The sequence below is a fragment of the Megalobrama amblycephala genome, linkage group LG11 (genome assembly GCF_018812025.1).
Source record: "Megalobrama amblycephala isolate DHTTF-2021 linkage group LG11, ASM1881202v1, whole genome shotgun sequence".
Lineage (NCBI taxonomy): Eukaryota > Metazoa > Chordata > Actinopteri > Cypriniformes > Xenocyprididae > Megalobrama > Megalobrama amblycephala.
The window spans coordinates 17,861,207-17,888,182 of NC_063054.1; the positions used below are offsets into that span (position 1 = coordinate 17,861,207).

At 38.4% G+C, this 26,976-nt stretch overlaps 1 protein-coding gene across 3 annotated transcripts in view; it reads left to right on the forward strand.

Annotated features, from left to right (window-relative positions):
- Nucleotides 1-26,976, forward strand: part of syne1a (spectrin repeat containing, nuclear envelope 1a) — a 160,053-nt gene that overhangs the window by 115,017 nt on the left and 18,060 nt on the right. For all 3 annotated transcript variants that reach the window (XM_048206457.1, XM_048206455.1, XM_048206456.1), the window contains 42 exons: nt 45-167; nt 1,092-1,274; nt 1,653-1,796; nt 3,666-3,869; nt 4,943-5,077; nt 5,969-6,091; nt 6,173-6,334; nt 6,583-6,783; nt 7,266-7,439; nt 8,820-9,011; nt 9,706-9,837; nt 10,003-10,103; nt 11,018-11,168; nt 11,683-11,802; nt 11,914-12,072; nt 12,170-12,385; nt 12,485-12,586; nt 12,693-12,812; nt 12,911-13,111; nt 13,667-13,840; nt 13,932-14,063; nt 15,102-15,298; nt 15,423-15,555; nt 15,647-15,829; nt 15,934-16,083; nt 16,193-16,369; nt 16,520-16,675; nt 16,829-16,984; nt 17,475-17,645; nt 17,744-17,877; nt 17,960-18,143; nt 18,316-18,498; nt 19,123-19,269; nt 19,357-19,511; nt 19,605-19,752; nt 20,484-20,578; nt 20,666-20,900; nt 20,991-21,185; nt 23,541-23,666; nt 25,024-25,179; nt 26,089-26,247; nt 26,350-26,516. In XM_048206457.1, the coding sequence (XP_048062414.1) occupies nt 45-167; nt 1,092-1,274; nt 1,653-1,796; nt 3,666-3,869; nt 4,943-5,077; nt 5,969-6,091; nt 6,173-6,334; nt 6,583-6,783; nt 7,266-7,439; nt 8,820-9,011; nt 9,706-9,837; nt 10,003-10,103; nt 11,018-11,168; nt 11,683-11,802; nt 11,914-12,072; nt 12,170-12,385; nt 12,485-12,586; nt 12,693-12,812; nt 12,911-13,111; nt 13,667-13,840; nt 13,932-14,063; nt 15,102-15,298; nt 15,423-15,555; nt 15,647-15,829; nt 15,934-16,083; nt 16,193-16,369; nt 16,520-16,675; nt 16,829-16,984; nt 17,475-17,645; nt 17,744-17,877; nt 17,960-18,143; nt 18,316-18,498; nt 19,123-19,269; nt 19,357-19,511; nt 19,605-19,752; nt 20,484-20,578; nt 20,666-20,900; nt 20,991-21,185; nt 23,541-23,666; nt 25,024-25,179; nt 26,089-26,247; nt 26,350-26,516 (6,656 nt within the window). The remainder of the gene's footprint in view (nt 1-44; nt 168-1,091; nt 1,275-1,652; nt 1,797-3,665; nt 3,870-4,942; nt 5,078-5,968; nt 6,092-6,172; nt 6,335-6,582; nt 6,784-7,265; nt 7,440-8,819; nt 9,012-9,705; nt 9,838-10,002; nt 10,104-11,017; nt 11,169-11,682; nt 11,803-11,913; nt 12,073-12,169; nt 12,386-12,484; nt 12,587-12,692; nt 12,813-12,910; nt 13,112-13,666; nt 13,841-13,931; nt 14,064-15,101; nt 15,299-15,422; nt 15,556-15,646; nt 15,830-15,933; nt 16,084-16,192; nt 16,370-16,519; nt 16,676-16,828; nt 16,985-17,474; nt 17,646-17,743; nt 17,878-17,959; nt 18,144-18,315; nt 18,499-19,122; nt 19,270-19,356; nt 19,512-19,604; nt 19,753-20,483; nt 20,579-20,665; nt 20,901-20,990; nt 21,186-23,540; nt 23,667-25,023; nt 25,180-26,088; nt 26,248-26,349; nt 26,517-26,976) is intronic.

Here is a 26,976-nt window from a genome sequence, read left to right on the forward strand (position 1 = left end):
TGGGATGAACATAATGATCCTACTGTATGTCTTTCTCTGTGAAGGACCTGGGGAGACTGGAGAGTGATGTGAAGAGGCTCCATCAGTCCATAGAGAGAGTCCAGGAGACTCTGGCCTCCCCTGATCTGGCCCGCCTCAGCCTCAGAGAACAGCTGGCTCAGAGACAGGTACACCATCTCTCTTACTAACTGCTACTAACACATTTTTTCATTCTTCTGACTTATCAAATGTATTTACTCTCTAATGAAAATGCAATCATTACATTCTGTACTGCATACAGTAGTGTGGACACATTTGTACACTGCAAAAATAGTCTTTATTAATACTTAATTTTGTTTTTTGTTTTTTCCCAATAAGAATCTTTATTATTAGAAAATGTAAATATAACAACAACAAAAAAATAGTTTTATGCCTAAAACAAGAACGAAAAAGGTTAACAACAAGGTATGAAAAAATAAACTTAATTCAATATATATATATATATATATATATATATATATATATATATATATATTATTATTATTATTTTTTTTTTACAATTATTCTTTTTTTCTTTTTTTTTTTTAGATAGTCTTGCTTCTCAAGTAAATTTATCTTGTTTTAAAATGTTTAAATATGTTTCCTGGAAAACTGGTTAGAAACTCTGATTAGTATGGAAGAGGTTAGAGATTAAAGTTGTTAAATTTCGAGAAAAAATTTGTAATTTTACGAATTTGTTCTCGTAATTTAACGACTTTTTTATCATAATTTAATTACTTTATTCTCAACATTTTATCTCGACTTTTTTCTCGAAATTTAACGAATTTTTTCTTGTAATTTAATGAGTTTATTCTCAACATTTTATCTCAACCTTTTTCTCGAAATTTAACGAGTTTTTTCTCGTAATTTAACAACTTTAATCTCGAGATGGTTTTATTTTTTTATTATTGCTTGGCCCTAATCCTCTTCCGTATATTAGTAATAACATAATAATAAAAAAATAATCAAGGAAAAAAATGACTTTTTTTTTTCTGTGTGTGTACTGACACAAAAATCACATGCTGATTTTATCACTGGTACCATCAAACTAAAGTTGATTATTTGTTGCTCAGCTCCTGTTGTCAGAGATGGAGGGTCTCAAACAGCAGGTGCAGGCTATGCAGAAGTGTCAGAGCGCCCTCCGGCTGCCAGAGGATGTAATGGCAGCATTACCGCTATGTGTTACTGCACAGAGTCTGCAGCAAGAAAGCAGCCATCTCCAACACAATACCATTCAACAGTGCAATATATTACAGGTATCTACGCACAGATCGCAACATATTCTATGATGAAGATGTACCTCATATTGATATTGATTTTTCAATTCAAGATTTAATTGAAATGTTTATGCTGTTAAGAAATAATAATTAGATTGGTTTCACTAGTGGTCACTACTGGTCTTTTTGACCCCATTACATGTCTACATGTTTTAAAGGTACAGTAGCATAAACTATTTAATCCTAAAACTAAAAACTTGACTAACCAGACTTTAGGAGAAAATATAAAATGCAACAGAAGTGTAGAATATGGCCCCTTAAGTGTTTCTGCATGGTTTCATATAGCATGGGATTCATCTGGGCTCGGCACTTGTGGTTTTAATGGCTCATTTAGCATCTCTCTTCACATTCGCCCAGGAGGCCATGGTGCAGTATGAGCAATATGAACAGGAAGTCAAGAACCTACAGAGACTTATTGAAGAGGCACACCGTGTTATTCAGGACCGCCCTGTTGCCACAGGAAACATACAGGAGCTTCAGACACAGATACAACATCACGAGGTGAGGAAGTACATCCTTCTTTCGTACTTTCATATTTTCACAAATATAGATGCTTCATCATTTTTATTTTTTAAACACTGTTTCTTTAAAGAAGCACTGGTATCAGTTATAATCATTCATGCTTTGTGCATCAGTCAGTCAATCTCACAATTCACTGCAGGCATGTTGTCTTAGCTATTACTCACCTTGCTGCTTTGCTAGTCGGCCTACATTGGGCTGGAATGAGTCAAGCCATAAATTCCTAACGTGTTCTCAAAGGGTGTAAAGGTAGTGCTGCGATCTTTGACCTCAGTCTGTTTTGTCCTGAGTGACATCAAATTCTTTCTTTCTCTCACACCCTTTTGCCCTGTTTCTTTACATTTGCTCACCCAAACACATTCACACACATGAAGGCAAATACTGCTACACGATTAATCAAATTTTGATATGACTTAGTGTGATTATCAAATCGCAAAGGTTGCAGTTTAATTAAATATACGAGCTGCATGTACTTTTCATTTACTTTTCATAATACTTTTCAGTATTAAGCTGCTCGGTTCGCAGTAATTGCTGCTCCACAAAAAACTCATCTCTGTATCTGTTTTGAGTTATTACTTCTACGCATAATACCATTTTGCACTATGTTGATATATAATGTTATAAAATCATGCCAGAATAAAAATAGATACATTTATTACATTTTAAAATATTTTAATCACAAATGAAATGGCTGTATTGGCCTTTGGACGGTTAAACCGAATGACCTTTGACACTTCAAAATCTTTAAAATACCTTTATATGTAGCAAAACGTAATTAAAACCTTTTGGATTCAATAAAAGAAATCTATTTGTACTACCTTAGATACTTTGGATGTCATAGCTTTGTTTTTTTTATTATTATTAAGGCCTTTGGACAAAAAAATGACCCATCACATCATTGACCTACAGTATTTACAAAATTTTGGGAAAAATTGTGCAGTCATACAAAGAAGAACAATCATAATTTCTATTCGAAAACTCATTAATTTAATTTTTTTCCCCCACATTGTGCAGCCCTGAAGGCAAGAGCTGTTTAAACACACCAAATAAAAATAAACCTAAACCTGTACTGAGTCTCACATCCCCATGTTTTATTAGCTCAGTTTAGTTTAGTTGGGGCGGCAGCTGTGGCTTTATTACCCTGGGTTATTTTCCTCTGCAGAGCCGAGTGCTGCAGCTGCAGCTTTTTCCCACATGACCTCATTATCAGAGACTGGCCTGTCTGTGTGTGCTTGTGAAAGAATGACAGTTAGAGAGACATAAAGGCGGGAGGGGGGCTCCGCAGGCCGTACAAAATCTGTAATGTGAGTCCCCTTCCTCCCCTCTAAGTCTCTCGCTCGCACCCAGTTCCTTTGTTTGTCAGGAAAACAGCTTCAGGATTGGTGGAAAGAGAGGAAGTGAAGGGAAGGAAGAAAGAAAAAAGCCCCTCTCACTGAGCTCATTTCCTGTTCCCGTGGTCTTTGTGTGTGTATGAGTGTGAGTTGGCCGGTTAGGGGGAGGGAATGTTCTTCCTTGCTCTACTCCCCTCCCACTCTCTCCAGTTGGTCGAACTCTCTGCCAATCACGTTCGCTGTTGCCCGAAGGCTTGGCTTGTTGGCCTTCTCCTACCGCTCTCTGATTGGCTGCAAGATCAAAATGCCTCTGACTGAGCGATTGCTCGTCTGTGCCGTTTTTTCTCCCGCAAACAGACAGAGAGGGGGAATTTCTCAGCTCAGCTCGCCGGTGCCGCTCTCTGCATTAACCCCCTTTTCGCTCCTCATCTATGGGACTTAATCCAGGACGCATATGTTTGGACTTAACCCAGCTGCATGGACCTCAGTGGAATAATAATGTAATGTGTCACTGTGACAGGAACTGGCCCTGAAGATAAAAGGCTACCAGGAGCAGATCTCGGCCTTGAACTCCAAGTGTAAAATGTTGACTGTGAAAGCCAAGCATGCTACCATGCTGCTGACGGTCAGCGAGGTTGATGGCCTGTCCGACGGGTTAGAGGAGCTGGAGGATGAGGAGGAAGAGATGCCCAAACACCCACCAACACACCCCTCTGTTGTCATGGTGAGTGATTTACACTTGTACACATGTTAGGACTGGGCGGGGTGCACTGGGTGCTCTTTTTTCTTTCACTGTCAGGCAAGCATCCCATGGGTCTCTTGTTTCTCCCACAGGGTTGTATGTGCCTTTGCAGTGTGTATCCCTGCTGTTGTTTGTTACTGAAACAGGAAACAGGATGAGGGTGTTAGTTGGCCTTGACTTTGTCAACATTATTAGGACATTTATTTGCCCTGTGTTGCATCAGTCATGATCAGGGCCGAATTCCACATTAACCGCCAACGGTTCAGCTCCAGCTGTGTCGCTCAGTCCTTACAGACTTGCAGAGAAAGGAGTGTAGCTATGCGGTACTTTAGCAGTCATTGTAGCCAGATCTAAATTTAGTCTAATGTTGCTTCAGTGGTTCAGATTACTTCAGTTCGTGCAGGCAAGCACAATTCATTATCGTATGCCATCTTATTGTATTTTTACAGTGAGTCTGTGCATATCCTCTGCCCCATTTCCTGACCCGGTTCATTCCTTTATCATGACGAGAGGTCTGTGAAAGGCTTAGTCATGGCTACTCTTAACAAATGTGGTCTGTCTGTAATTCTCTGGTGCTGCTTTTCAGGGTCTTATTCAGCTTTTCTGCTTGAATCATTACTTCCTGTCAGATTCGTAGAGAATATACCGGTACATTACTACAGAAGTTTGGGGTCAAGAAATTCAAGATTTCTGTTTTTTTATACATTAGAAAATCCTGAACAAAACTTATCACCGTCTTCTCAAAAACATTAAACAGCACAACTGTTTTCAACATTGATAATAATAAGAAATGTTTCTTAAGCACCAAATCAGCATATTAGAATGATTTCTGAAAGATCATGTGACACTGAAAATATTACTATATATTTATTCAAATAAATGCAGCCATGTTGAGCATATGACACTTGTTTCAAAGAAATCTCGCTGACCCCAAACTTTTGAACGATAGTGTACTTTTTCCAACCCTCTAATATTCTTCCTCTGCTTTGTTTTCTTCTTCCTTTGGTGCTTTCTGTCTCTTTCTTCCTCTGTCTCTTTGGCTTTTTAACGGTCAGATGACGGCAGGCCGTTGTCATACTCTCCTCTCCCCGGTCACAGAGGAGTCTGGTGAGGAGGGCACCAACAGCGAGGTCTCCTCTCCCCCTGCCTGCAGATCACCCTCACCCGGGCCTAATGCTGACACCTCTCAGGTATCCCGTGGCTCTAACCCACACCTCACTAACACCTGCCAACCTGATCACATTTAATCAACTTATCTCTGATCAGCCACTATCCCACTTTAACACAGTTTAAACTTAACCAGTTGATTTCTTACAGTAGCCACTGTTCTGAGAAAACAGAAAAGAAAGCATCTGATCGTATCTATGTGGATGTTTGCACAAGCTCTGCAATTCGGCACTCCAGTAGTCACGTCACGTTTATTTATATACCACTTTATACATTAGATTGTTTAAAATCAAGCAGCTTTACAGTATTAAACATTAAAAAAAGAAAACATTGTCAGTGTCTCGAGAGCGCAAGAGAGGGAGAGCGAGAGAGGGAGGACCAGACCTGGATTTTGTGTTTATATATGTGATTACTTTAGTTTTGTTGTTTGCTTATTTTGTCATTAAAGTTACCTTTAACGTTCGCTGGTTCCCACTTTCTTCTTTCCTGAACTTGAAATTTGTTACAGTGGGACTCTCTATTCTTCAGTTGACTTTCTTGAGGAGCAAGAGAAATGTATTTCATCTCTGATTTCATTCTGACTGCTCATGTAAACACATTAGCCATGTAATGAACTAGTTGACACACATTTGAACATGGCCTCAGGGAGTGACAAAGATGTTTTGGTTAGCACAGATTCTTTGTGTTTAAGCATCTGGCAAACACATGGTTAACCACTTCGGTGTGTGAAAAGATTTGGAGTAATATTACTAGGTACATGTGCAACATCTGAAAAATGCTGACACAAGCGAACCTTAGTATCACTACTGTTTTGTTGTATTTTAAGAGAACCAGCTCAATTTGGTTTATTATTTATGCATGCATGCACACACTCTCAGACACACTCAGTGACATATTTCTACATCTTTTTGTAGGGTTCAGGGCGAGCTCCTTTAAGTAGAGCTCCATTACAGGAGCTGTATGACCCCTCCATGGATACAGCTGCCTCAGCTAACCTGGATGACCTACAGCGATCATGGGAGACTTTGAAGAATGTGGTAAATATCCATAGATGCATCTTGCATTACAAAATCCAAACCACTTCTTCATACTTTGGTTACCGTATATATTTTTTACAGATCAGTGAGAAGCAAAAGAGCCTATATGAAGCTCTGGAGAGGCAGCAGCACTATCAGGAGACCCTCCAATCTGTCTCCACAAAGATGGAGTCCATTGAGACCGCACTAAATGAGGGCTTAGAGCCAAGCAAGAGTCCTGAGAGCCAGATGGCCGCCCACCAGGTGAGAGAGACAGAGGATCAGATGAAGCAAGATGACCGCACTAAAGCTAGATCACATAAAATCTACAAGCCAGAGGACAGGGTTACCCTCTAGATTACCAACTTCTCCTATGTCTAAAACTAATCTCTTTGAAGTATCTTCCTTTCCGTGGCATGTAGCCTTTAATGTAGATTTACTAGAGCAAATCAACTTACTATTGAAACCAGAAATTAATTGAAGCAATTTCATGATTGGTGGTTGTTCTTCAGGCTCTGATGGATGAGATCCTAATGCTCCAGGATGAGATCAGTGCTCTGCAGGCCTGCTTCTCCCAGGAGCTTCAGTTGGATGAGGACAGTTTGGAAGCAGATGCCGGAGACCAGCTGGCCCTGCAGTCAACGCTCACTGTACTGGGAGAGCGCATGGCCACCATACACATGAAGGCTTCCGGAAAGCGCCAACTTCTGGAGGTGAGGAGGAATAATATCATGCAGAGCGATGGTGTTGAGCCAGCTGATTTATAATGGCAAAAAAAATTAAAAAAGGAATTTAGCAGATTATTCTGGTTATTTTACTCACTTGTTTAGCACATGCTGGTCATTTTAAATTTTCATGTGTGTCCTAGTAGTTATTTTAATCTTTTGATTTTACTATCAGCACATCTCTTTGATCAAAACCACTAATTGCAGATCATAAAGCAAATGACAGACAAGTCTAAACAAATTTCCAGGAAGCATAATTAAAGAAAGAAAGAATAGAGGAATAACACATAACAATCATTTAAAATAACACATTTTGTCCACTTTAAAATGTAATCAGAGTGTAAAATGTAATTAGAAAGCTTCTCCTACTTTACACTGACTTGTTTAGCTTAAGAAGAACCAACAAGAAACAACTTATTACATACCCTTGCTTTTAGAATATTCAATTTTGTGCATTCTCTGACCTGCAGGAGCGATTGAGCGAGCAGTTAGAAGAACAGAGGCAGGAACAAGCGCTACAGCGTTACCATAGTGAAGCAGAAGAGCTTGACAACTGGCTGCTCAGCACACGTGCCACACTGAGCTCCACGCTACAGCCACACCCACAGGACATGGACATGGAGGAACAGCTGATTGACTGCCAGGTAAGAGACTCGCGGTGGGAAATATAAGAAAAAAACATGCCACAATATTCATAAATCTTGGTGGATAACAGTATGCATCATGATATACATAATTTTATGGGGAAATTATTCAAAAACACCTGAAAAAAAAATAGTTCTTTTGACCTTGGATAATGGTGGACACTTTTTTGTTCACATTTTTTAATTGAACTACTGAAAAGTCATGTGCACTACAAAAAAACAATTATCAATAGACAAATAATTATAAATATACTGATTATTTGTTTAATCTGCCCTACATTTTATTTTATTTTATTTTATATAACCAATTTCATAGTTTCAGAGTACTTGTACACTTTTTGAAAAGCCAGTTTTGAGTTGTTGTGACAGATGGTGGAGGAACTATGAAAAATCCATTATAGATTTTCACTGGCATGTAAACAGTCAATTCATCAGATTCTGGTGACTGATCATCTCTGGAGTCACTAGAGCGAGCTGCAGTAAATCTTCTTAGCCGTGTCGGTTTGGTCCCGTTCTGTTGGTCTTTAGGATTAGGGGTTTCTTCTTCCCTGCAGTCGTGGGACGTCCCACAGTGCATGCCTGCCTGCCTTTCTTCAAGGCGACACACACATACACATGTGTCTTTTGTGTTGTGATTAGAGGGCTGTAGGGATCAAGTTAACCTTTAACCTGAAAGTTAGACTCTTTGTGCTAAGTCAGGGTGGCCCTGACCTTTAGCTTACTGCAGTGGATGTTTGCTCATTTCTCACTAGTGAATGCCACAGGCTGTCTCCACTATTAACCAGCATTCAGTTCCAGCTAGCCTGTCCCAGCACTTCTGATCTATTCAAAATTTAGATTTTTAAAAATATCTTTATAGTTTTAATTCTTAGTAGTACACTAATTTCTCTGGTCTAGTGTGCATGTAGTTGGGTAGAGATGTCTGTAGATGTCTGAAGACTCGGTTAAGCAGCTTAGGAAGATTATCAGTCACTGTATACACGCGTCTCCTGTTTACGTATTTTTTAACACACCTTCTGTTATGTTTTTGCATGACATCTGACAACAAACTAATCAGTTCAGCTACATTGAATTTAGTTTTTTAACCACAACTTTATCTTTATGGTAAACTCATCTGAAATCTTTATTTAGGTAGCACCTAAAATAGAACTTTGTCTTAAAACATGTGTTTCTGAATCCAACAACAAACAAAAAACATAGGTTACCAAACCCAAATCCTAATTATGTTAATTTAATGTGATTAATATTAGATTAAATGTAATTAAAAGTGTTTAACTTAATGTTAATAGCACAAACAATCCTAAAATATGAATCACATTGCTGAATCACATCTAACCAGTTAAAGCAATTTGGTGTGGTAATCTTTTGTTCTTGATCTAGAACATGTTACTGGAGATCGAGCAGAAGGTGTTGTGTCTGTCTGAGCTGTCAGTGCACAGTGAGAGTTTGCTGATGGAGGGGAAGGCCGGTACACGGGGCGACGCTGAACAGCTCTCCCTCAAACTACACAGCCTCAAATCCAGCCTGCTGGAGCTACAGCGCATCCTCCAAGACAAACAGACCCACATCCAGGTGAGGGATACGCTACATCTTCTCAAAGTAATGGTCAGTGACAGAAGAGCTGCCCAAGAACTTAAGTTCGGAAAATCTATAGTAGAATTAAAGAAAATGCCAATGGTCTGAATACTAAGAACAGTTGTAGGTCACTGGTGTCAGTCAGTACTTTTGCACACACACACTAACAACACTAAAAACACATCCTCGCCTCAATGGATGCATTGTGAATAGCGGTACAGAAGAATGCCAAGCGCTGTTCATTGTTGTGAAATATGTTCCACTGCTCTCCAGCAACATCCATCTGAAACAAAGACCTTTTACAAATTTTGAGGCAAGTCTGGAATTTTCAACCAGCTCTTTTAAACTGGTTACATGTAAAAGCCTGATGCAAGCTGATTTGGGTCCATCTCCTATTGACAGTCATGACTGACCTTTAACTTCTACTTACTGAAAAGATGTTTTACCTTTAGCTTGTGTGTGTGTGTGCTTCCAGAAATGGTGTCAGTGAATTTATGTTTATTGTTTGGACACCTTCTATAAATTAATTTTACCAAACATAATATAATATTTTTGTACAGAAAATAATAAAATCAAAGCTTTTATACTTAATACTTATACATATTTTATTAAAAATGCAAATACAAATTTCATTACCAACAACTTTGTCATACATTAACATCTGTTACTGACTTCTATGACTTTATTTAAGGGGTCACTTCAGGAGCAGGAGGACATTGAATCAGACTCGTCTCTGTCTCAGAGCCCCAATATGATGGACTGGCTCAGTCAGGCGCGATCCACACGCAACCAGCAGCATCAAGACACAGTGCAAAGACAGAGGGTAGACATTCAAACAACTATTGTTTCTCAATAACATGATATCAATAAACTTAACTAGCACATTATATGCTGATATGTACACAGCCTTTAGAAAAACATCTTAGTTGCATTTGAATGGGCAGGAATGGATTTGGTTTTTTGATATCAGCTCTTATATATAATGCAGGAATTAGAGGAGCAGCTTGGTGAACAGAAGAAGTTACTGCAGTCTGTAGCATCTAGAGGAGAGGAGATTCTCTCACAGAGAACAACACCTAATGGAGAAAGGTAGGTCCTTCTCACTTGTCCATTATCTACATGTTCAGATCTTTCTGTAGCACACTACAAACCAGGCTTGCCAATTTAACACAGAAATTTGGTGCGCTAAAATTTTGCATTGTTAAAAATAATCGGCATGAAATAAAAATTCACTATATATGTTTTTCTTAATACATATTATAGATCTTATTGTGAACAATTACTACAGGTCATTATCAAATATTTAGTTCTAGACAGAGAAATACTCTGTTTAAATATTTACTGACAATAGTAGTAAATGCTGTAATACAGAGTAGAAAAACTCTCTGTGCTAGAAACAAAGAGCAAAGAAGACCTCCATGAACACCTCCATGCTATCTTGTAGTGAACCAGCCATCTTCGATATGCTGCCGATATGACAAACGGACGTTTCATGGTCCTTTATAGTCGCAACTTGTCCCAACCACAAAAGAGACCGCCTTCACCATTTCACCGCGGTCCTGAACTGGCCTACAACCGGTGCAGACTTACATTTTTCATTGAACTGTAGGCCTTAAATCCTGTCCATGCAAGCTTGAGTTCATCTGCCTTCACATTTGAGCGCAACGTCCACATCTCAAAATGCAATCAACAACTGATGGATTGTACCAAGTTCCAACACTACATTTTTGCTTTTTTGATAATCCGTTACACTCTGATGCACATCACAATGCACAAGAAAAGATCTGCCGCTTTTAATAAAGCAATTCATCATGGATCAATATTTATTTGGTCAGCAAATATTGATAATATAGAGGTGATTAATTTTGATTTGATTACTAATTATCATATCATGTAGTTTGAATAAATGTTTTAATTTATTGACAGCCATATTGCAAACATGTATTAAAGACAAGTGTATGCAGCACAGACTCATAATGAGCTTCTTTCTTCACTGTTTGTAGTTCTCCTGCAGAACTTTCTGAAGATGGTCAATCGCATGAGAGCATGAGCACAAAGGATCAGATGAAAGTCAAATGGGAGAACCTGAGCAAAGACCTTAACAACAAACTGCAGCTGTCACTAAACACGATAGACCAGACACAGTCTAATACGGTACATAATCAACTTCAACACTTTACTTTAGCTTTGTTTTTTAACATGTTAGATGTTTGAGGATAGATGATCAGCTCAATTATATCTGATCCGATTCCCCTCTCACTCACCCTGATAGAGTGCTGCAGTGATGACATATTGTTGTAGGCCAACCCAAAAATTAGCATCATCCCGGTTCATTAATAATAGGATTTTTCCACTGGCTTTTGGATTATTGCGGAAAATAAGCTTTGTAACCAACAAAGATACTGTATATGATTCCTACATGTGCTTAAATAATCACCAGCAGTAAAAAGCTAAATGTATCCTATAACCAAACTACACATTTACTTCACGACAATGGAACCAGAAGTTCTAAACTCATTTCCGAATTTTGGCCTACAAAAATCCCTGCTGCACTAATTTCTTGTCCCCTAAAAAAAAAAAAAAAAAAAAAAAAAAAAAAAAAAAAAAAACAGAAAACATAAAAGCTGCCTCTGTGCTCCAAAAAAATAAGCACAATCCTCTCTCATAGCTATACCAGCCAGTCTCCAGTCCCTGTGGAGTTTTCAGGGGGGAGCAACTGAGTCAGGATATCCTGTCACCCAGAAGTCTGTTTGAAGGCTTCAGCCAAGACTTGGAGGACTTGCCTCAGGTACTGCCACTGAACATTTTAACTTGATGTTAAACTGCACCAGGATTTTGTGTTACTATAACTAGTAAGGATTTATTTTCAGCTATTCGTTCATTTATGTCCTCCCCACAGACAGGGGGCGCTGACAGTAAGCGTTCTTGCGCTCTGGAAAGGGCTCTTTATGAGGCGGTGTCCTCAGCTTCCTCTTGGCTGGACAATGCTGAGAATGAACTCGTATCTGGCCCGTTATTATTATCTGATGACTCAGAGACTCACCTGGGCCACCTAGAGGTCAGACATAGTCATTTTATGAGAGTCTTAAACTTTTTTTTTATAAGAAACACTAACACTTTTTGGCACTATATCTTTTCTGCTCTTGTCTCTTCAGGGTTTGGGTAAGGAGGTAAAGAATGTCAGTGAGGAGGTTTGTAAATGTCGGGATGTGCTCGGAGGAGCAGAGCGGCTATGGGATGAAGGTGGAGAAAGTGTTTTGGTTGAGAAGGTGTTAGATAGTTTGGAAAGGAGACTAAAGCTTCTGGACACAGTGCTGGATCAGCGATGTGACAGTATGAAAGACAAGCTGCAGGAGCTCACTGTTTTCCAGGTATATGTAGCTTGTATCTGGTTATTTTTAATCAATATATTGTTTTTCTCCCTTGCTCTTTCTCTCACAAATACATTTTCCTCTATTTCTATTTCACAGACTGAGTTGAGACTGTTGCTTACTGCACTCAGTGACTCAAAGTACCAGCTTTTGCAGAAAATGAATGCAGCTGTGGATCGGCCCGCTTCTAAACAAATGGAGGTCAGACACATTCAAAATGACAAAAAATGTTTGCATGACCCCAAGCAATACTTTGTTATTAGGCTATGAATAAGATCAATCAATCAGTCAATTTCAATGTAAACAGATTCTAGCAGAAGCGGAGGACAGTCTGAGGGAATTTGAACAGAAAGTTTCTGAGATGAGGACCAGAGGAGAGACACTGCAGCCCAGCCAGCTCTGCACTCAAGAGCTGCTGAAGCTACAGGTACACACATCTATCTCTCTCCTGCTGTTTGCTTTAGAAACAGCAATTACAGTTGCTGATGTCATATTTTCCACTTGACGTTGTGTTCTGCTGTGCAGGATGCGTATGAAGTTCTGGTGGAGATGGTGGGATCCAAACGGAGTGGGCTGAACCAGAGTTTGGTTCTAAAGGCTCAGTATGAGAGAGCTCTGCAAGACCTGGTAGATCTGGTAGACACTGCCCAGGACAAAATGGCTGCTGATCAGAAGATGAAAGTGGGATCAGTAATTGAGGTTCAGATCCTCCTGGACAAACACAAGGTATAACACCCTTGTTTTGTGATTAATCTGTTTTGATTATTATTGTTATTATTATTTATTTAAGCATGTTTTGGTCATTTGTGGGCAAAATATTACCTGAAGGACACCATTTGCACCTTATTTAATATATCCAATCTACCAGGGTTGGTAAAAAAATCAGAATCTAAGATTTGGCCCTTCTAATTATGCCTGTTTATTAGACAAAATAAACAATATATACACATATAAAAGTTACAATCTTTCTCTTCTGAGAAAACAGACTAAAATATTAATGACTCTTGTCTCATCCAATCTAATGCTCTCTAGAATGACAGTGTCCCTCTCATCAATACCACATAATTCTGACTAGCAGCAGAAAATGCCTTAAAATGGCATAAAATGTGTGCCATAAAAAGTGTACAGTCTTTCTTATTCGGGAAAACAGACCAAAAAATATTGATGACTCTCATCTCATGCAATCAGGTTCTCTGAAGAATGTGAATGTCAATGCCACCTACTTTCTGAAATAACTGATTATATGGTGATGTACTTTCTGTCTGTCTTTTCTTCTTGCAGGAGTTTTTTCAGGGGCTAGAGACCCATGTTGTCCTGACACAGGCCTTCTTCAGGCAAGTCAGTGGGTTAGTGGTGCAGCGGGAGGTCCAGAGCCTGGAGGAAACTGTGGCTCAGGCCCAGGCTGTACTTAAACAGGCTCACAAACGAGGAGTGGAGCTGGAAGGCATTCTGGAGGTTGTGTGGATTGGTGTTTCTATACAAGATAGATGCAGATTATAATGGGTGCAAATGGAGTAAATAACTGTCATGTGTTTTGTGGCATCAGTGGTGGAGCAGGTTGGTGGGTGACTATCAGGCCGTGTACAGGCAGCTGGAGGCAGTGGAAAGCAACATCCCCAGTGTAGGCCTGGTGGAAGAGACAGAAGATAGACTTCGTGATAGAATTGCTCTATACCAGGTGCAACTCCATCACACATACAAATCACTGGATCAGACACGGTTACACCAAAAACAATCAATACAATACCAACCATTATTTTACATTACAAACATTACATTACTCTATACTCTATACATGAGCCAAAACATTATGACCAGTCACAGGTGAAGCAAATATCACTGATCATCTAACAAGGCTACATATTAAGGTCTGGGTAGATTAGATGGTAAGCAAACAATCAGTTCCTATTGGATGCAGGAGAAATGGGCAGGAATAAAGATATGAGGGATCTGCTGCTAACGTCTGGTTGCCAGATACCACAGGACATCTTCAAGGCTCTTGTAGAGTCCATGTCTCGGTGTCGGTGTTGTTGTTTTGGCAGCATGCGTAAGACCAACAGAATATTAGGCAGGTGATCATAATGTTTTGGCTCATCTGTGTATATATCACTTGGTTTGTGCAATATTAAAAATCAAATTGAGAATGCCTTTTGAAAGACTCAATTCAAGATTTTTAATTGAATCTAAATTAGATAACACAATGTGAATTTGAATTTATGGATGTAAAATCATACTTCTTTATACTTTCGTATGTTATTACAGATTATAGATTGGGGTCAGTAAGATTTTAAACAATTTTTAATGTTTATTTTATAAATACAGCAAAACAATAATATTGTGAAATATTATTACAATTTAAGATAACTGTTTTGTATGTTAATATATTTATTTTATTCCTTAATTAGCTTAATTTTAAGTAGCCATTGCTCTGTTGTCAGTGTCACATGATCCTTCAGAAATCATTCTAATTTTCTGATTTGGTGCTCAAGAAGCTTTTTTCAGGATTCTTTGATGAATACAAAGTTCAAAGGAACAGTATTTAAATGAGATAGAAATCTTTACTGTTACTTTTGATAAATTTTGACTTTAAAAAAAGAACTCTGACCCCAAATGGTAGAATGGTAGTGTACATTAGGAATGTTAGAAGATTTGAAAACGAGGAAGGGCAAATCTAAAACTAAATGGATGGGTGTGTTGTCTGTCTCATTCTCTGTAGCGTCTGAAGGCTGGTCTGTCTGAGCGGCAACAGCAGTTGTATAAGTTGTTGGAAGATGAGAAGAGGCTGCTTTTACATGTGTCTTGCTCAGAGCTGGAAACTCAGCTCAATCAGCTGGGGGACCACTGGCTCAGCACCACCACCAAGATCAATAAAGAGCTACACCGCTTGGACTCCACCCTCAAACACTGGATCAGGTCAGAACATCTGATCACTTTCTTTTTGTGATTCTCTACTGCCTTAAAGAATGACTATTAAGTTATACTATATGTTTTACTACCTTGAATCTGGCCTAATTGGAGTCTTCATATTTCATTGTAGGTATCAGAGCGAGTCAGCTGAGATTAGCCAATGGCTGAGTTCGGCACTAGACCGCCTGGAGTTCTGGAGCACTCAGTCTGTTACAGTACCTCAAGAGTTAGAGACCGTCAGAGACCATCTTCATGCCTTCCTGGTGAGAACGGCTATTAAATAATATGCTAAAAGAGGCTTAGCTTTCACTTGACTTTCACAGACACACTCAATATCCATCTCCATATCTGCAGGAATTCTCCAAAGAGGTGGACGCCAAATCATCTTTGCGCACATCAGTTCAGAGCCAGGGAAATCAGCTACTCCGGTTGAAGAAAGTGGACACGGCAGCACTCAGGGCAAACTTGGCCCAGGTAGACAATCAATGGGCTGATCTTCTCACTCGTATCCCTGTGGTCCAGGAGAAACTCCACCAGGTATGATGACTGGGACTGTTTGCACTGGCCCATTTCAATTAAAGAAGGGTGTGAACAGGCTCGCGTGACAATGCTAATAGTTGCGCTCATGTTGTGACAAACAGCTGCAGATGGAGAAGTTGCCATCCCGTCATGCAATAACAGAGCTAATGAGCTGGATATCCCTAATGGAGAATGTCATCCAAGAGGACCAGCAGAAGATCATGGGCGCAGTGGGATCTGAGGTTGTACAAATGTACCTTCAGAAATACAAGGTAGGAAAAAGTTAGAAAAGGCTGCAAGAACTGTTATATTCGAAAGACAATTTCGTACTCCGTGAAAGACACCAAATCTCTCTCTTTCTTTATTGACCCCTCTCAACAGGGTTTTCAGATTGACCTGTCCTGTAAGCAACTGACTGTGGACTTTGTGAATCAGTCAGTTCTACAAATCAGCAGTCAGGATGTGGAGGGGAAACGCAGTGACAAAACTGACTTTGCTGAGCGTCTTGGGGCCATGAACCGCCGCTGGCAGATACTGCAGGGACTCGTTACAGAGAAGGTTAGACATAAATTGGAAAATTCTCCAATTTTGCTGGAACATGGATCGTTAGATGTTTTTACAAGTAGACTGTGACTTTTGGACCCCATTGTATGCAATTTACCTTTAATTTGCATCATATACTAAATTGGTGCCTTCTGTGTTTTACAGATTCAGCTTTTAGAGGGTCTGCTTAAAAGCTGGTTAGAGTATGAGAACGTGGTTCAGACCTTGAAGACCTGGATTAGTGTACAGGAAGAGAAACTCAAAAAGAAGCACAGGATTGAGGATGTTTCCTCAGCCCAGAATGCACTTAAAGATTGTCAGGTAGATACTACACCCTAGCTGTTAGGCTCTACAAAATACACAGACAGTACACTATGTGGATTCATGAGTGGAGGTTGCATAGATAATCCAGAAATAATCCTCATGCTTTGTTGTTTTGAAAGATTGATCTGACTGTGTGTCTCTGTATGCTAGGAAATGGAAGTGTTGGTAAAGGAGAAAGAGAAGGATCTGGAGAGGGCTGAAGAGAAAGGATGCTTACTAATCCAGGATAAGAAAGGTGAAGCCGGCTCTGTTATTATGGACACCCTAAAAGGCCTTAACCAGTCTTGGGCCAATCTGGATCACATGGTATGTTTCACATAATGCATTTCAGTAAAGCTTCTAATTTTGGCATTTGTAATCTTCATGATGATACTGTTTACAGGGTAACACTTTACAATAAGGTTCAATTTGTTAACATTAGTTAACTACATTAGTTAACCTGAATTAACAATTAAAAGTACTTCTAAAGAATTGATTAGTCTTAGTTAAAGCTGCAGTCTGTAACTTTTTTGGGTTCAAAATTATCCAAAATCCAATTTTTGCCTTGTTTTGGAAGAACTAATGGGACTTATTGCAAAGTGCTGTAAACCATTTACAGTATGTTTACCTTGAATTTGTTTCACTGAATTGATTCATAACTCTGATATTGAAAAATATTGTAATGTGTTTTTTGAAGCTGCATCACTCACACAGTTATAGACACGATATGTACTATCACTCAGTTTTCATAATCAGATTTTCACCAAAACATTCATCCTGATGATCAGTTGTAAGTGAGGTTTGTGTGTAAATGTAGATTGGGCAGCAGACGGTCAGTCTCCGGTCAGTGCTGGATCAGTGGAGTCTATATAAACAAGCATATGAGGAGATTCAGGGCTACCTGATGGAGGGACGTTACACCATCTCTCGTCTGCGCCTTCTCACCGGCTCCCCAGAAGCAGTGCAGGTTCAAGTGGAGAATCTTGAGGTGCTAATATGCCACAAACTGTGCAAAACATGAATAAGGTAGTATTAGCATTATTTCGAGCAAGAACCTAAAATCACCATAGGTATTTTGTGTCTCAGAGTTTACAAGATGAGCTGGAGAAACAGGAGAGCAGTTTACGGAAACTGGGCTCCATAACACAACAGCTTCTGAGAGATTGTCATCCCTCAGTGAGCGATTCACTCAACACAGCACTGGGTGATGTAAACCTCAGGTGAGTTTCAAAGTAACTAATGAAGGCACTGATCAGTACAAAATGATCTGAAATCATTGATCTTCTACTGATCTGCTGTCAGGTGGAACACGCTGCTGGAGCAGATCTCAGATCAGCTGAGGAGGAGTAAGAGCCTGCTGCAGCTGTGGCAGCATTACAAAGCGCTTCATGCTCAGAGCAGCACCGACATCCAGAAACTAGAGGAACAGGTGGAACATCTACTCAAGAGCGCCACCCACAGGGACATCACAGAACAGGAAGTGAAGGTGAGGATTTTTCGAATGCATGGTAGGTTTGCAAGCCTCTTAAATATTTGTGTTTATGTTAGTGACACAAATGTATGTAATCACCAGTTGGAAATTCTGACAACTGTGCAGTTGTGAAACCTTTGTAGCAAGAGCCACAGTGTCCCTCTTTGTAAAACTGGCATTTCTTTAGGGCCTTATGGCGGCCGAGGGATCCGTAGAGTCTGTCCTGCAGCAGCTGGATGAGTTTTCCGAGCAGCTGAGGCAACAAGTGGACCCCTCTGCCATGACAGCTTTCCATACAGACCACCTGTCACTCACTCAGCGATTAGCAACAGTTGGACGTGCCCTCCAAAGACAGCAGTCTCTGCTAGAGGTTCGAATGATTCAGATTTGATCTTGTACACCCAGACACTGAACTTTAAACAGAACATTTATATAGTTTTCAGACATTTATTTTAATAAAATACACTACTGTTTAAAAAACTTTGATCTTTTAATGTTTTGATCTCTTATTTGATTAAAAAATACAGTAAAAACAGTAAAATAACTTTTCTATTAATATATTTTAAAATGTAATTTATTCCTGTGATTGTAAAGCTGAATTTTCAGCAGCCTTCATTCAGTCTTCAGTGTCACGTGATCCTTTAGAAATGATTCTAATATGCTGATTTGATGCTCAAGAAACATTTCTTATTATTATCAATGTTTAAAACAGTTGTGCTGTTTCATATTTTTGTGGCGTGATACATTTTTTTTCAGTAATCCTTAATAAATAGAAAGTTTAAACAAACAGCAATTATTTGAAACAGAAATCTTTATTACATTATAAAAGTCTTTACTGTCACTTTTGATCAATTTAATGTGTTCTTGCTAAATAAGAGTATTCATTTCAAGTCTAACTACATCCAAACCTTTCTATGGTAGTGTATATTTTAAATTAGACACTATAACTATTTTAATAAAATACTTTTCACACTTTCTCTTTCCTTTCCTCAAGGTGGGTGTGAGGGACTATGAGAGGTTTAGTAAGGAGTTGCATTCTCTGAGTCACTTGTCAGAAGAAGCTGAGAAGGTTCTGAAGGAACCTGACTCAATTGGATCTCCAGATATCTCATCTGTGCTGGAACAGATGGAAAAACTTAAGGTAAAATTTTTTGACCATTTTCCTAGAAATAAAAATTATAAGGTTGTATAAACACATCTGAACATTCTCATATCTATGTGTCTGTAGACCCAAATGTTGAAGCTGAGCAGTCATTCTCCTGATCTGGAACGTCTGAATGAGTTGGGTTATCAGCTTCCCCTCAATGATAATGAAATCAAGCGTCTACAGAACCTAAACAGGAGTTGGTCGTCTAACTCTGCTCGCACAATAGAGAGATTCAGGTATGTGTGGCTGCTGTTGATCTACAGTAGATGTTCAATATCTGTGTTCTCCATAAACGTGTAATATTCACTTCTGTGTGTTTTTTTGAGCAGTAAACTTCAAGCCCTGGTACTGCAAAGACAGACCTTCTTGGAGAAGTGTGATGCATGGATGACCTTCCTCACCCAAACAGAGGAGAAGCTGGCTGCTGAGATCTCTGGGAACTACCAGAGCCTGCTAGACCAGCAGAGAGAGCATGAGGTACTGATTAGGAACAGATGTCTTTAAAATGAACACAACCAAGTGAAATGAAAAGCCACATTTATACTACCGTTCAAAAGTTCTGGTAAGGTTTTTTTGGTAACACTTTGCAAGGAGGTTTCATTTGGAAATGTTAGTTAGTTAACTACATTATTTAACCTACTAACAATGAACGATACTTTTACAGCATTTATTAATGTTAGTTCATGTTAATCTCAAAATTTACTAATACATTTTTAAATCAAAAGTTGTATCTGTTAACATTAATGCACTGTGAACTAAAATGTACATTTTTATTAACATTAACATCATACAGAATAAATTCTGTAAAACTATATTGCTCATTATTAGTTTATGTTAGTTAAAGTATTAATTCATGTTAATAAATGAGACCTTATTGTAAAGTGTTGCTGATTTTTGAATGTTTTTGATAATGTTTTCTATTTTCTATATTTTTTAAAATGCAATTTATGTAATGGCAAAGCTAAATTTTAATCATTCTAATATGCTAATTTGGTGTTCAAGAAACATTCCTTATTTTTCTTATTAGGACAAGTATATTGATGTCCACATATAGTTTTTTATTTCAAAACTCACACAATAAGATGGCTATATTAGGAAGATTAATCAATTTAAAAATAATCGAAATATATGGCATAAAAAGCATTAATGACCTACTTCATAGAACTGCTCTACTAAACTTTGTTTTTGTTTTTTGTGTGTGTGGATAGCTATTCCAAGCAGACATGTTTAGTCGACAACAGATTCTATACTCTATCATCAGTGATGGACATCAGCTACTGAATCAGGGACAAGTGGAGGACAGGTAATGTTTGTTTATTTGTTTATTCTTATTCTTTCATTCAAAAATACTTGAAGTGACATTCTTTTTTTTGTCCTTTTGACACAAAAGGGATGACTTTGGCTTGAAACTGGCACTGCTTAGTAACCAGTGGCAAGGCGTGGTGAGGCGGGCCCAGCAGAGACGGGGGATTATTGACAGTTTGGTTCGGCAGTGGCAGCGGTACACAGAGCTGATAGAGAAACTGCGCCACTGGCTGCAAGAGGTGTCACTGGAACCGGAAGACCAAAAACAGGGAGCAACAGTAGCACTACAGCAGATCCGTGGAATGTTAGACCACATACAGGTAAAGATATAATCTTAGTTGTGTAAACAGAAATAATACCCACATGCAAATAGCCTTAAGCAAGATGGATGTTGACTTTTCACCATCTAGCTGAAGGAGCGTGTGCTCCAGAGGCAACAGGGCAGCTACATCCTCACAGTGGAGGCTGGCAGGCAACTCCTCCTGTGGGCTGATGCCAGAGCGGAGGCCTCACTTCACACTGAGCTCACTGATGTGCAGGAGCGCTGGAGGACTATTAACATCCGTCTCGATGAAAGGAAGAAAGAACTGCTTTCTTTGTTAAGGGTGAGTTATTTGGGTGCACTTACTGTTTGACTTGTTGCTTATTTGTAGGGCTAACCTCGACTAAAGATTTTTCTAGTCGGCTAGTAGTTGTTCATTTAAGCGATTATTTGACTAATCGCATGTGTATATTAAAAAGCCATATAAATTATAATAATGAGCCTTTAATTGCCTATATATACCAGTAATACATAGCTCAATCAGCGCTTAAACGCACACATAAACCTTGCAGCAGCACACTGGCAAAAGTAATGTTTATGAATGTGTCATGAAAAACAGCAAGGAGACTGTCATAACATTTTAATAGTTTATTGATTATGTTTTCTGTGTTTTCGGCTGCAGAGATTAAGTCAATGATAATAGCGCACATTTATCTAGGTGAACGTTAGAGCAGGCAGCCATGTAAAGTTGCTATTATTTACATGTTTCAAAAGATAAGCCATATCTGAGGTAGATGGATGATAGGCGAACAAAGGACCCGCCGTTAACGATCTATCCCGCATGGACTGTTTTTATTTTTTCTGTGACTAACTGACTAATACAATTTTTGGTTGACTAAGCCTCCTCTAGTTGACTAACAATTATTCGAATATTAAGGGAAAGCCCTGTTCATATCACTGACAAAGTATAAAGTTGAATAGTTGAGTAGAGTGTTTGGTTATTTGTGTTTTACTGTGAGTTGATTGATATTAGCACATGTATGGTTAGTGGTCAAAGTGGTAAAAATGCTTCTCTTTTGCATTTTTTTAATAAAAAAAAGTTATTAATTTAATTATCAGCACAACAATTTAAGTGTAAAAATGGAATTAAGAATGTAAATTAATTTCAGAAGTTTATACTTTATCATTTTCAATTAATAATTATTTTTTAATCATTTTATAAAATGTTTATTTATTTTTTCATTATTTATTTTAAAATGATTTATTTTACATACATTCTAAAAAGTATTTTTAGGCTTTTATTTTCAGGTTTTTCAGTGTGGTTTCAGACTTTTAGACCCCACTGTATAAATATGACATGCTGTTGCATTGCAGTGTTATGTGGTTGTAAAAGTTTGTTACAGTAGGATGTCAAAGATTTTTAAGGGCTGTGCCTGTAGTTAAACTTTCAAGTTCTGATTGTTTTGGTGTTTTGTGTTCTGTGAAATCAGGGCTACAAGCTATTTCTAGCAACAAATATCAGAATCAAAATATAGCTGCAATGTTAAATGATGCGAAACAGAAGTCGGTAACACTACAATAAAGTTCATTTGTTAACATTAGTTAATGTATTAAATAACATGAACTAACCATGAGCAATACATTTGTTACTGTATTTGTTAACATTAGTTAATAAAAATGCAGCTGTTCATAGATTGTTCATGTTACTTCACAGTGCATTAACTAATGTTAACATATACAACTCTGGATTTTAATAATGTATTAGTAAATGTTGAAATTAACATTAACACAGATTAATAAATACTGTAGAAGTGCAGTTCTTTATTAGTTCATGTTAACTAATATTCTTAACTAATGAACCTTATGTTACTCAAAAATTAAATATACAAAGCGAAGATTCTGCAAACAAATAAATGGATCTCTTGTTCATAGTGCTTTTCCTAAAAGAAAAGAGAGACATTGAAGGACTTAGCATCTGACCTTACAGAGCAAATAGAGGCAAGCTGCTGTAGCATAACGAGAGTGAGAGAGAGTGTGATGTGTTTAGTGTGTGCGTGTGAGGGGGATGAAAAAGAGAAAGAGGCAGCGAGAGAGCTGAAGACGAGAGAAATATCTTCAGTACTGTGGGAGGGAGTCCGAGCGGCGCTGCACTGCCAACACAGGGTAGCAGGGACAGGCAGGCATCCGCTCCATTTTGACGCAGCACACTGGGGCACAGACAACAATTTTGGATTGCAAAGGAAAATGGCTCCTCTTTCCTTCGGCCTCTGCCTCTTTCTCTTCCTCTCTCTGTTTTCTAGGATGACATGATAGAAGGTACCTCACTGCTTTATCTCTGCATGATAATCTTTCTCTCTGTGTCTCAGGACCATGACCCTTTGCTCTGGCCACATTTAAATAAAGACTTGACTGGATTTGGTTACATATGACTTTCTCTATTACAGTTCATATTACAAATGCGATGATGCCATACATCTCTATCCGACTTTTTTTCGAGTGATGTAATAAGCATGTTTATTAGTGCATAAAAAACTGCTAAGCTTGATGTTTCTAAGATACATGATTACATATCTTGTCAGACTGTGTGCTGCTGCAACTGCAGAGTGCCATAAAAGGACGTGCAATCCTTGAAAATTATCATGATCGTTCTATCTCTCATGATTTCACAATATTTTTTTCTCTCTGGCTGTGTGTGCAGGACTGGGATCAGTGTGAGAAAGGAATTGCTGCATCACACAAGAAGCTGAGGGACTTTAAGCAAAAACTCTCTGTGCCTTTGCCCGACCACCACGAAGAGCTGCACACAGAACAGATTCGCTGCAAGGTACACAAACGAAATCTGACTCATCTTGTGTTCTATGACCTTCTAGAGACGTGTTGCTTCAGAGTATCTTTCTCATTATTTGTGTTAAAGCATTAAACACTATTTCCTAACCAGATTTGACATAAAACAACAGCATCTCAGTCGTCTAGATAATTATTCAACATACTTGTTTGTGCAGTCTGCTGCTGTCAACCATTTAATAATACCCTTGCTTACTTCATGTACGTTATGCCTTGACGCTTTGATTAATTTTTTATCTGGGTTGCATTTAAAGTAACATTAACCTGTTCTGATCTCTATCAGCAAGTGTTTCTTTGACTTTGCCTGAGGGAAAGAATTTGAGGTGCATGCTAATCATGCTAAAACCATACATGTTAGCAGACACGCTGAGGTTTTTTTGTAGGAAATGCTTTTGCAGCAGCAAAACAAAAGTGTTTTGCCACCTTTTTCTATTCTAATTATTTCTTGACACAGAAGTCACTTATGTGTTTATGTCTTGTTGGCTGTTGTTATCTGTGAGTCACATACCATATCTGTATTAGGATTATACATAGTAACACACTGTGAATGCTCGCAGAGATATCAATATCAGCAAATATCAATACAAATGCAATTAATGTCATCTGGTTTGTGTTTGTGTGTGTGAGGGGAAGAATATGTGCAGACAATATTCCTCTGTTTTAGATAAATGCACTGCAAAAAATGCTTTTCTTAGCATTTTTGTCTTGTTTCCAGTCCGTATATCTAAAAATATCTTAAATCCAGATGCTTTTACTAGATAAGTAAAATGACATATTTTTTCTCATTTTAAAATAAGCAAAATACTCTGCCAGTGGGGTAAGCAAAATAATCTTAAATCTAAACTTAATCTAAACAAGACTATTTTGCACCATTGGCAGATTATTTTGCTTATTTTAAGGAAAAACTCACTTAATTTTTGACTTTTTATTTATTTAATTTTCATTTTTTTCTGAAAAAAAGTAAAAAAAATTTCAACATTTTCTAGAAAATGCTTCTTGATTTAAGAATTATTAGATATTTGGACTGGAAACAAGACAATAAATCTAAGTAAGGAAAGCATTTTTTGCAGTGAAGACATTCAAACATTTGTACCAAGTATGAATGGTATACCTTCCTATTGTTTGTTTTGTTTTGTCTTTTGTTTTATTTTATTTTGTTTTGTCTTGTTTTGTTTTTTGTCTTGTCTTGTCTTGTCTTGTCTTGTCTTGTCTTGTCTTGTTTTGTTTTATTTTGTCTTGTCTTTTGTTTTGTTTTTTGTTTTGTTTTGTTTTGTTTTGTTTTGTTTTGTTTTGTTTTGTTTCGGAAGTGATCATGACTATGTATGTGTGTGTGATAGGAATTAGAGGGAAGTATTGAAGGCTGGGCTGATGATGTAGCCGGGCTGTGTATTCTGAGGGAGTCTCTCTCCAGCGGCCTCAGCGCTGATGACCTCACAGTCCTACAGGAGAGACTGATATTACTCCAGAGACAGTGGGAGGAGACCTGTCACCAGGTACACACGTCAGCCAAACAGTCTGTCCCTTCACATTTGTCTTACACCAGAACACATTCTATGCACTGCTGTCTGCCATAAACACAAGCATTTCACAAGAGTACAGCACAGGGAACAAACTCAGACACTGAAACACTGACATTACAGTATATGAACAACTGTAAGTTTTAATAACATCAGACAATGAATATGTAAAGGGATGAACTGATTTGCAAATTTATTAGCAAATAGCAAAATATAGGGTAAATTCGATACATTAAGTTTGATTTTCTCATAAGATAGTATAATTCTTATTCAAAAATGCAATCATTTTCTTAATCATTGATAAATTTATGTTCTATGCATAAATCTAACTACATTAAGTGAGGTTTATTCTTATAACAAGACTTATATAAGATATTTTTACTTGAAAACGAGACAAAACTATATGCTTATATTTAGTGTTTACCCAGTAATCATCTAAAATTTCCCAGAAGTGCTTGAAATATCTTAGTACGGTCTTTGTGTTTGGAGGAGGCTTGTTTGCTTTCTAAATAGAAATAGTGATGGGAAAGAATTGAGACGGGAGGAAAAATTATATTTCAATGCTTTTGCGTTTGCCCATAAAATGTACGGGTTGTTGTTGAATCAAACTTCTTGATGGCTCTTTGTTTGCTTAGAGCAGAGTAGTCTAAAGGATTGCAATTTTTGTGCCTCTTCACCCTAGTGCCTCTTAGTAAGGAAGGACCTTGGGAAGGAAGTTGGGTGCATGACACTTTAGAGACTGAAATAGTACCTGTCCATCTGACATCCACCTTTTCTTATTCTGCTTACCAAACATTTTGCACCTTCTCTCATTGACCTTCACGTCCTTCTCTTGTACTCACTGAACACTTGATCTTAATCGATTATTGTCTGTCATCCCCGCAGCTGTCCCTGCGCAGGCAGCAGGTGAGCGAGAGGCTGAACGAGTGGGCTGTGTTTAATGAGAAGAACAAAGAGCTGTGTGAGTGGCTCACCCACATGGAGAGCAAGGTCTCGCAGAATGGCGACATCAGCATTGAGGAGATGATTGAGAAGCTCAAGAAGGTGATATTATAATTGACAACACATTTATTTCCTTAAACTAAAAAAAACGTTGTATAATCATGAATTTTCAACTGAACAAATGTGCAATCTCTTTGTTATCAGGACTACCAGGAAGAGATCTCAGTGGCCAATGAAAACAAGTGTCAGCTGGAACAGATGGGGGAGAGACTGGCTCAGGCCAGCCATGAAAGCAAAGCTGCAGAAATCCAATACAAACTCAGCAAAGTCAATGAGCGCTGGCAGCATCTGCTTGACCTTATAGCAGCTAGGTGAGTCTCTAAAATGAAATTGCAGGACAATGGTTTATGTTGGATCAGAGCTTCATAATAGTTGTACATTTACAATTGTTTTGCCTTTGTGTCTTTTATGCTTGTGAGAGTTGATCTTTGCCAGAACAAGCTATAGAAATAGGGGCATGAACTGAGCATTCCTTGTGCTAATGACCCATGGGTGGAAAGGAAATATTTTGCACCAGCATCTTAAACATGACAGCATAGTGTCTCTGGATAAGACTCGGACAGTCGAGTTGCTTGCAGTCAAGTCTGAAAGCTTCTCACATGTGGGGTGTTAATTTCACTGCAGCCCATGCGTGAGAGGGTGTCATCCTCTCTCACACTCTCACTCATGTACATTAGCTCTGTGCGACAGCTGCTGTTTTGAGTTTTCCCTAAGAGTCTAGAGAATAGTAGTAAATTGACATGCTTTTATTTGGATTTAATTAAAGAGCTA